Source organism: Mya arenaria, chromosome 8, assembly GCF_026914265.1.
Source record: "Mya arenaria isolate MELC-2E11 chromosome 8, ASM2691426v1".
Taxonomy (NCBI): domain Eukaryota; kingdom Metazoa; phylum Mollusca; class Bivalvia; order Myida; family Myidae; genus Mya; species Mya arenaria.
In genome coordinates, this window is record NC_069129.1 from 28,590,650 (window position 1) to 28,601,217 (window position 10,568).

Here is a 10,568-nt window from a genome sequence, read left to right on the forward strand (position 1 = left end):
TCAATTCATTTAACCACATAAAGGCATTGTATGATTCAAAATCTTGCATATTTTTATTCTTTTTGAAAATTTATTTTCTCAAAGAATATGTTGATAAAAAGAGTAATATGTTGATAGAAAGATTTGTCAATATTTTAAAGAAATCAAATTCTAGAGCAATAAATAAACTTGACTATTTTTAAAAAAAAAAACACAATGAATTTTACTCAAATATATTTTTGGCTGTATAATATTCTTCCATTGGAATCTTTACCAAAGGTTTTAATAAACATATTCTTTGATAGAACACGCTTTTAAAAGGTGTAAAAACATATATGATTTGTAATATTTTTATGGTATGTGGTAAAATGAGTTGGGACTGAGATATCTTTTCATGATATTGTGGCCAGGTTTCAATCGCTAACGTTAATGTTAATATAGTTATCAGAGAGCGAGCACTTTTGTGGGTCAGATTTTTTTAAAGTCGCAATTGCAAAAACTGCATTAATCTGTTACGTAATATAAACGTCCATACATTTTCTTTCAGCTACCTCTAATAGTCAGGACACCATCCCCGTGTCCATATGGGCCGGGAATACAGACATCGTCAAGGTGGAGGTCCCGGATTGCGATGGCAGTTCTTCACCCCATCCGCTTCGATCAGAAGGTTAGTTAATAGGGTTCCAAAATTCAGATAAAGGGCTTTAATTTTGATCAATGTCTGATTTGGAGCATACACTGCAGTTCGGATTGGCCAGAGTGCGATGTCCATGATAATGCGATGACGTCGTGGATCCTGTATTATTTTAAAATAACTAATTACTACTGTAAACTGTAATCATCAGCTCAGTAGTATGGTCAATCATTGGTCGATCGTATGAACGATCGATATGATTGGTCAATCGTATGACAATTTGATTGGTCAATCGTATGAGAATTTGATTGGTCAATTGTGTGTCCATTTAAGTGCATTTGTCGTTAGTGTTATAATATTTATGAAAAAAAAACAGAACCCATCACAAAGATGCATTTGTATTATACTGTTAAAGCTGCACTCTCACAGATTCGTCCTTCTGACAACTTTTTTTTTGTCTTAGAATGAGCCAAATATTTTGGAATTGTCTGGAAACCATTGATTTAAGACTGCTGTGGAAAGATCTCAGTTGTTCATACTTGCATTCGAAAAATGATGTTTTATGGCTGAAAGCGTTACTAGCGCTATAAGAAAAAGTCAAATTTTCGGCAGTATTCCAAACAATTGAGATATATTCTATTGTGAGTATCTTATATGACTTGATTGAAGGAATTAAGGCCAAAACCAGCTGATTCTGAGACAAAACATGTAAAAACCGCCAATCTATGAGAGTGCAGATTTAAATGAATACTGTTAAAGGGGCTGTACTCCGTATGATAAAATAGCGAAAAAAAGAGAAAATTGTCGAAAACTGACATAAACTTGGCATCGATGTGTACAAGGCATTGAGGCTTACTAACTGAAGTACCACATAGTTTACAATTTATTTAAGTTTAGCAGTTATTTCGTATTTTTCCATTAAAAAATATTACTGGGTATGTCTACCAGGTAGAATTCATTCCTTATGCGTGATTGGCTAGTCGGTGTTATCACGTGATATTACCGAGGTAGGTCTATTAGCTTAATTTTGTCATCCATAAGAGTAAGCCGTCATAGCTTAGTCGATACGACGCTGGACTGCAATTTTGGCGACACGGGTTCGAACCCGGTGTCCGACACATTTTATTTTTTTTACATTTTGGTCCTTTTTTTACAATTATGATATCAAAGCGTAACACATTCTATTAAATAATTGTCATGAGATTCGTTTAAGAAAAAAACTTTTTTTGGTGCCAAACTGGTGTACAGTCCCTTTAAGAGATCATTGTTTTTCGAAGCTTTGTAAAAAATCCAGAAGTTTTGCTGAAATATATAAACATATTGATAATTCCAGAAAGCGACAGCCGTTCGAATATGGATGAAGATATGACCTCGCCAAGTCTGATCAAGGGGGTTCCAGGAACTTCAAATGGTACGTGTATTTATATGTACCAGTGAATAAATAAACTATAGATTAAATTGTACATGTTAACCTCAAACTAACTTTTCTGCTTTTCTAAATCATGTTTTAGAAGAGGTATTCAGGAAAGATTAATAGCAAAACTATGATTATTATAATTATCATTATGCATGTGATATAAGCTTTATATCTTATTTAACCAAAACGCCTTCATTTTATGTTTCTTATTACATTGGTACTAAAAGTACATAATAGTTATATGACATGAAGTAAAATCTTAATGATTAAGAATGGGTGAATTGAGCGTATGATCGCCTATCTGCAATTTCATAGGCTGAAAATATAGGCTGTATTCTAACAGCTGTAAGAGCCCAAGTTGTATAGGCTTATTAATACTCACACTCGGGCAATGCCTATTAGACGAGTGCTCCAATAAGAGTATTAGTCATTTTAGATTTTTGGAGCATAATGCACAGACAGAATGTAACCCTGGTTAGAGCTACCCTTGCTCTTTACGTGTAGCATTGTCACACGGGACCCCAATTTCACATCCCTCCCGGAAGATGTTTAGTATTTTTAAGTGCTGAGGCGGGGAATCGAACGTGTGACCCATGGATAGACAGTCAAGTGTATGGCCACTTATTTGTTTTACCATATCATGATCTCATTTTCCAGATCTTGTTGATCAGCAAAAGAATACCCGTTCACCAGTTCCATTCGCAAGGAATACACCCACATACAACCCACACACAAATAGTCCAAGCTTATACGTACCACATACGAACAACCAGACAATATTCGTCCCACAGATCAACAACCATAACGTGTTAATTCCACATACAGCCAGTCAAAACGCATTTGTACCACACACTAACATTCAAACCACATTGGTACCACACACGAACACCCAGCATATAAACGATCATCCATCGCTTCAGCAACGTTCAGCAAGTCACCATTCTAATACTCCAAACACAAATACTCGAAGTACACCTAGTCAACAGACCAACGGTCAACACACAAGCAATCAAACCTCAAATAATCCGAACACAACTGATCAACACGCAAGTAATCCTATTACATTCGAATCATACACTCACAAGTCTAAAGGGAAGAAGAGAATGATAGAAGATGACCTCATTGACTGTGAACTCGAAAGATGTAAATTGGAACAAGAGAAGTTGAGATTGGACATTGAGTATATGGCGCAGAAAAGAAGTGAAGAACAAAGTCTTTATAAATTAAATATGGAAGTTTTAGAGCTGAAAAGAAGGTGTTTGCAAAAACAATTGGGATAACGTTTCGATTTTTACCATCTTGTTTTGTTTATAAATGATTGGATTGTACTATTTTTTGTTGAATAAAATGCAAACTTGAAATAGAAAATTTTGACGTTTAGCCTATGACCACAAAACTTGGAAGGAACACTTGATGTGCTTAATGTCCAGATGAATTACACCAACACTAAGCCACTTTCGCCGCAGGCATTTAAGGGCTATGACCCTTGAAATTTTACACAAGCCCACAAGCCCTGCACTGGTACAATGGTTTCCGGGCTTCTTGATATAATTGTTCAAAGAATTTGATGTTAAGCACGTGATGTCAAGAATTTGAGCTTGTTCATGTGAAAAATTGCGATAACTGTTAAATTTCCGAAATATTTACCATGCATGAATTTGAGCTTGTTCATGTTAAAGCCTAATTTTGATAACTGTTGAATTTCCGAAGTATTTATCAAACAAATATGTCTACGATGCAATCTTTAGAAATGATTCTTCTTGAATCTTGAATCTTTCTGAACTTGGTCATAATGAGTTTGGTCATAAATAACTCGATCATACCCCATACGAGCCAAATTGCTTCACAATTTCTAGAGATGTGAGCCTTTAAATGCTACATTTGGCAATATTACCCCCCCCCCCCTCAAAAAACAAACAACAAAAAAACAACAACAAACAAACTGACAATACCTACGAAATAGGCGCCACCCCTACCGTTTTTATAGTCGGATGGCAAAAAAAACCCACAAAAAACCTAAGTGTGTGATTTAATAAACAGGAGAATACTTGACCTGAATTCCCCAATGATAACAACAACGTTCGCACATAAAGCTCAAAATGAATAGAAAAAGAAGCCCTTTTGAAAAGATGTAATACTAACCAAAGAATGTTTTATTTTAGGCCTTATCCGTTTTGTAACACCACTTGACTTGAGGTGTCCGATATAAATATAAATGTTTTGTAGAGCCATTGGCTGCATTGAAATGTTAGTTTGTTGCCTGGTGAACCCATTTATATTTTTCTGAAAGTACATTTTTACTGATTAAAAATATGTTAATAAATGAATGAAACATGTAATTGAAAAAGGGTTTCGCAGTTCGTGTTTTTGATCTACATGTATATTTAAATTTAAACAGAGCGTGACACTGCTTTTTTTCAATATTTAAAGGCCCAAACCTTTTTTTAATGATATATTACGGTATGTTATTTACATATTATTTCTCTTCTAATAAAATCTTTTCAGATAACACCAACACTATATAGGGTCGCAAGGCATTCAAAATTCACTTTCGTTTACATCATGTTTGTTCGGACAACACTTAAAATGGCTTCAGACAAATGAGTTATGGTCCTTGAATTGTCTGTACTAAATTGTTTTACCTTAACAGTTAAAGGTACTCGTTCACGCTTTATAGGCATTGGCATCAAAAAAAACAACAGCATGCTAGTTTCAAACTAATTATAAAACAATATTAGAGCTTAATTGTTATTTTTTACATGTAAACCTAGTTATGTCGTCCGACAAACGGGCGGTGTCATTTCTGTGTTCGACCTCGAACTTTACCATGCATTGAATTAAATGACAATACACCGTTTCTTGAACAAAACAAAGGTCTGTACAGCTAATGTAAAGGTCACACCTTAAGACCATTGGTTTGTTTCCCGTGAAGCATTTTAGATCTACTTGTGCAACCTACATACCAAGTTTCATGAAAGTAAATGCTTCATATTACAACGAGTTGGCCAACAAACTAAAATTGTCAATGTGGCATTGACAAGTTGACATTAATCGCACGGTTCAAGCCCTATCAGAATCTACTAACGAACGATTTTCCCTCCTTTAGCAATAAGCTTTCTAATTTAGACTTCAAGGTAAATAAACAAATACAGGCTTCTTACACTGAGGTTGTCGTTGTCAAAATGATAGCTTTCTGGTACTTTTTAAAGTTATGGATGAGGTATTGTAATGACACTTGGTATGCAGCTATAACGTATAGCACGTATAAAGAGGAACGTCGGGGGTCTAAGGTTTCTGTAAACTATAAATAGAACAAAAACGGTTTCCGCTGAACGGTTTTGCTTGACTTTTAAAGATCAAACCTGCTTAGGACAATGCAAAATTTACCTTGATCCCTTTGGCCTATATGAGGTTATGTTAACGTTTTGTAATTACCACGAAACGGCGTCGTATGTCGGCGTCGTAGTACAAACACTTAGAATTGGCCACAATTCAATCCCCGTTTAGGATATTCACACGAAATTTCGTACACATGTTCGCAATAGAAATCCGTACGTGAATAATAAGGCTCATAACCCTAGCAATAATATAATGTTGATTTGTGACCCTTTTTAATCGGACGTTGCCATCTGTTTGCGGTGGTGTTTGTTCTTCTATAAAAAAAATTTTTTAAATGTACCACAGTCAGGCAGAGAAACACAAAATGTGAAATGCAGACAAGTTTTCAGCATTTATTTATATCAAGTTTCGCAATAACATTATTTATATTTGACTTATACACAATCAGGAAGAGTCACAGAAATACTTTTTGCGAATCTGTTCTCTGTATTTGCTATCACATCCAATTTCACAAGCCATATCAGGAATCTCTTCAGCGTCATCCTCCGAATCACCATCAGTATCACTGGCAGGCAATAAATCCCCCCTCGCTAACCCAATGTTGTGCAGGACCACGCATGCGCGGATAATCGTGCGCGCCTTTTCCGGTTCGACTCTCAGCCCTGAGTTAAGACACGCAAATCTACGTTTGATAAGTTCGAAAGTCTGTTCAATAGGTTCTCTGGCTTCACTATGCGCGTTATTGTATCGTTCATGACTTTCACTGTCGGTTTCAAGATACGGAACCATCAGGTGTTTTTCGCATGGGAAGGCTGAATCGCCGACTAGCACGCCCTCGAACGACCCTGAAAATAAAAGTTTTCCCTTCGAGCATTATACATATACTTTGAAATTACATGTATACAGCATGTAGAGACATTTTCTTAAATATTAAGAAATAAATGGTGTTTAACAGATCCGCGTCAGGCTCATCTGGTGCTTCTTTAGGATTGTGTTCATCCAGCCGAATGGCGTATCATCAAAATAAGAGGTTGAAGAACAATTCATGCAGCGAAATATTTTCAAGTCACTGAATTCATCACCATTAGCACTCTTCTATTTAAAGACACGTTTTTTCATCCATTTAAATACAACATTTTAGCTGCTCCTTGACTCCTTTTTAAAATTGCAAATGCGGTGACATATCAATAATTATAAGTTATCCATTGTATTAGCAGTTACCTTGTTCGAATATTTTACGTATTTCACTTTCTTGGAACATTGTGGCATCGTCTACACTTCCTGACCTTTCTTCGCAACTTGTTATCCGCGTGTTGGTGTCACACGTTACCTGTAAATATATAGCTGGAAATGAACAAGGGCATCGCAAGAGACCGGGTGCGAACGCTCTTCCATACCCCTCGGCTTACCAATGGACTAACGTATTCAAGGAAGGGTTATTTTCTTTAGATATTGTTTGCACAACTCCAACGACCAACGACTACCATGTACACGACCAACACGATATCAACAAAAGAACTACCTCCACTTGTGTGGGAACTGCCGGAATGTGCGTGCGTGTGCGTGCAATTGTGTATATATGTGAGTGTGTATGTGTTTGAGTGCGTGTGCACGTGCGCTTGATAGGCCCTCGTTTGCTTACCCGCGTGTCTGCCTGCCTGCATATGTCTGCCTGTTTGTATTATATGTCTGTCCATCTTTCTGAATATCTGTATGCATATGTGTGTCTGTCTGGCCGTCCCTCCAATATTTAGCTTTTATGGGGTTTTACTGACATTTGGTTAAGGGTTTTTAGTTTTTAATGTGAAAATCTCATAACATTTGTTAATGAGATAAAAAAAAGTATTAACCTTATCGTCCGTCCGACTTTCCGTCGGCTAAAACCAATATCATTCAAGCTCAGGAACAAAATAAACACATACTAGCCCTGGATCATTTAATTATACTTTCGAACCTCGTTGGCTCGAATTCCCAGGAACCAACGAAAATACCGCCAATTGGGAATGCTTTCCTTCAGTAAAAAGATATCGGGCCCCAATTTCTCGAAACTTCGTAAGTCCCTTATAACAGGATTAAGCTAATCTCACTATTTTTGTTATTCTATAAAATGTGCTATATTTACTTCTTCAAGAATTTTTAGAAATTATGTAGGAATAGTCTGTATGATTATCAGAATAAACCATTTTTCATTTACCAAAAAACATTTTCAGTATGCATTTTGGCTAATTGAAATAAGCGACTTAAGCCTGTTAAGCTTAAGAAGTTTCGAGAAATTGGGGCCGGTCCTTTACACCAGTTCGAGCCAACGAGGAATTCGAGCCAAGCGAGGTCGAGCCAAAGATAGTCGACTGTATTGGCAAAATATATTCTTATACCTGCAAATTGTATGAATGGTATCCTTTCCTGTTGAAATATTCACCATCATTCTGCATGGGTTTAACAATTCGTATACAAAACACATCTATGGCACCAACGACGTCGGGAAAACCTGAAAATAACGGATTATTAATTTTGTAGTAAAATATATTAATTATAATAAAATAACAGTATTTAAAAATGTGGCGGTCAAAACCAGCCGTTGGGAAGGCTCAGTTGGTTGAACTCCTTGCTGTGATGGCACACTTTTCCTGCTGTTTCCAGATGTCAGGAGTGTTCGGATCCAATCAGGAAAAAAGGCCGAAATGCTCCCGGATTGCTTTGGGAAGAGGAGAGTACGCGATGTGTGATTACGAACAGCTAGGCGTCCAGTCAGTAGAGTGCTGTGCTAATGTGCCAGAGTATTGGAAACTAATGAGTCCCCTATAGATTCTTTATGGAAAACTGGCGCTAGAAATTCAGGAAAATGACGCGGCCTCCATTTATAGATTTTTGACCCCCACCCCGCCCCGTCTGAAGATAATTGTATTTCTCATTTGTAGTAGAAATAGTAGTTATTATAGTCAGTTATGAGAAGAAGAAGTAGCAGCAGTTACAGCAACAATATCAGAAGCAGTAAAAGAGTAAAGGTGGAGGTGGTGGTGCGGAAGTGATAGTACTGGTATACATAGTAATAGCAGCTAAAGTATAACTTGTTGATGTTGTAGTCGCACTAGATCTTGACGTGTCAATTTAAATTTTGTTTCAATAAAATTAGAAATCTTCAGTAACTATTCGCAAATTAATTCAGATATTTATTTCATTAACAACTCGAAATCACTTACCTGACTTTTCGTAAAAGGATCTTTTCGTTGTTTCTAATTCGTTCGGAGTTGGAAACCGTATGAACATCGAGTCAATTACATCAGATAGAGCCTTGGATACTCTGTGTACACATCTATGAACAGTTGCTGCAGAAAGTTTCAAAGAATCACCCGTAGTTTTCCAAAATGCCCCGGTCGCGTAGAAATTCAACGCCGCTAAAAGCTGCATCAGGGGCGAAACGGCCATGCTACGAGCTGTCGCGAAGCGAACATGCAGGTCGATTAAGTCCAATATAAACAGTATGGTTTCTCGTCGAAATCTGTACCGTGCGAATATTTCTTCATCAGAAAGTTCGTCCAAAGGGTTAAAATCAGGTGTGCGCAGAAAAACCTTTCGCCTGAGTATTTTCCTTTTTCTACACAAATTAATAATTCGCCTTACATTCGTCATATTGCTCGCTTTACTATAAAGAAGTAAAGGTTTAAATACAGTTTAAATCTCTCGCTCTAAATAACAGGGGAACACGCTTATACATGTACTGTGTGTGTTTGTAGCGATGTATCGATTGTGGAAATGCCGCCTAATCCTTTTCTCGGCCGAATAAATCTCAAGCACGATTGTGAAACCATTAACTCGCTGAGTGGGATTTTTTTGTTCAATTCAGCGTCAATCAAATGCCGGCCTGTTATAAACTCGGCGCGTCAAAGACTGGCCGAACGATCAATTCAAAACGTTGAATAACTATATAAATAAATCAAAATAAAACGATTTTTTATGTATGCTTAAATTTGTTTATCAAATCATTTACCAAAAGCCCTCAAACCAAGTGGTTGAATAGTTTGATTATCCATGGCATACTATGAACACTCCCGCCACTTGGCATTTGGTTCATGGAACTCGGGACTCAAAGAAGTTTATACGTGGTACTCATTAATTTAAAATTATTTGGTACGCAGTCTAGCAAAATAGTCTCGCCAAAAGCACTAACGGATCTAGGGAAGGATGCAGAGCCGGCAGCCCCCCCTTTAAATCGTCAAAGTTTACTTTTAATTTCAATAAGGATAAAACATTTAACGTTAGAAAGTCCATAATGCGCAATTTCTGACTAGAATATTTTCAAACTATCTATGGGGGGGGGGGAAGAGGCAAGTCTAAAGATTATGCCCCTAAGTAACGACCCTTTAACGTCAAATCCTGTATCTACACCTAAATAGGGTATTCTATTTTTTCTGAATAATTTGCTCGAGTATTTTAGGTGCAGAAGTATACTTTTATATACTGCAAAGTAAAACCCAAAAACATTATGTGAAATCATGTAAAGTTGTGCTTCAAATAATGGATGGACCAGTGGCGAAAAGGACACTTAACTAAACAAGCCCAATTTGAAAGACTACGATTGACAAGGTAATACATAGTTGTATGCCTGCAGAGATGGAACATAGGAGGAGGATTTTCATGAATGTGTCCTAAATATTACCATAAGCACAATATGCGACTGAAAATCACCTAGTGTGTACGCTCATGACGCTCACTTGCTGAAAACACCTTTGAATCTATGTCAGTTAGAACATATAACTTTAAATATAAATTACTAAGAAAGATTCGCTCGCTTAGCCCTTCTTTATCATTAAGAGTTTACATGATATATTCTAACTACAACTTAGTTTAACCTTCATTTCAAGCTTGTGAAATCGGCTGTCGGCCTCTTTTAATTAAGTACAACCCTTAATCATTGAAGACTTGCTTCGCTCGATCAACCCTCAATCATTTGGCCAATATGTAATGATTATAACTTAGAATGCCTCTGGCAGAACCGCCAAATTTTCATTAAGTCATTTCAAATTTCCATTTTCATTAAGCCATTAAGTGGTTCATTGAGTGGTTTGCGCATATGCACTGGCTAGTTTAGGCCATAAGCGCCAAACACTAAGAAAGTTATGAATTATTTTTGCTCAACTTAACTTTTAGTTAGGCAGCTTTGTGCAAGTTTAGCAAAACTAACCAATAACTTTAGTTCGG

The 10,568-nt window shown here is 36.7% G+C and overlaps 2 protein-coding genes across 2 annotated transcripts in view; one reads left to right on the forward strand and one right to left on the reverse strand.

Moving 5' to 3' along the window:
* Positions 1-3,390, forward strand: part of LOC128243851 (uncharacterized) — a 7,188-nt gene extending 3,798 nt beyond the window's left edge. The window contains exons 4-6 of the mRNA XM_052961830.1: positions 527-646; positions 1,947-2,024; positions 2,688-3,390. Of these exons, the coding sequence (XP_052817790.1) occupies positions 527-646; positions 1,947-2,024; positions 2,688-3,310 (821 nt within the window). The 3' untranslated portion in view covers positions 3,311-3,390. The remainder of the gene's footprint in view (positions 1-526; positions 647-1,946; positions 2,025-2,687) is intronic.
* A 2,383-nt stretch (positions 3,391-5,773) lies between these two features.
* LOC128244971 (putative nuclease HARBI1) lies at positions 5,774-9,060 on the reverse strand. The gene is made up of 4 exons (XM_052963142.1): positions 8,570-9,060; positions 7,745-7,857; positions 6,591-6,699; positions 5,774-6,214 (listed from the first exon to the last, which is right to left on the reverse strand). Exons 1-4 carry the CDS (start codon positions 8,997-8,999, stop codon positions 5,814-5,816), a joined length of 1,053 nt encoding a protein of 350 aa, XP_052819102.1. The 5' UTR covers positions 9,000-9,060; the 3' UTR covers positions 5,774-5,813.
* Between the last annotated feature and the right edge of the window lie 1,508 nt (positions 9,061-10,568).

What these genes read in the sequence shown, in the direction of transcription:
- LOC128244971 (XM_052963142.1), bottom strand. Translation starts at nt 8,999, where the DNA reads ATGACGAATGTAAGGCGAATTATTAATTTGTGTAGAAAAAGGAAAATA. An exon ending in ATCCTTTTACGAAAAGTCAG is followed by an intron (nt 7,858 to 8,569) that starts GTAAGTGATTTC and finishes CGTTATTTTCAG; the next exon opens with GTTTTCCCGACGTCGTTGGT. An exon ending in ACGTAAAATATTCGAACAAG is followed by an intron (nt 6,215 to 6,590) that starts GTAACTGCTAAT and finishes TTTTATTTTCAG; the next exon opens with GGTCGTTCGAGGGCGTGCTA.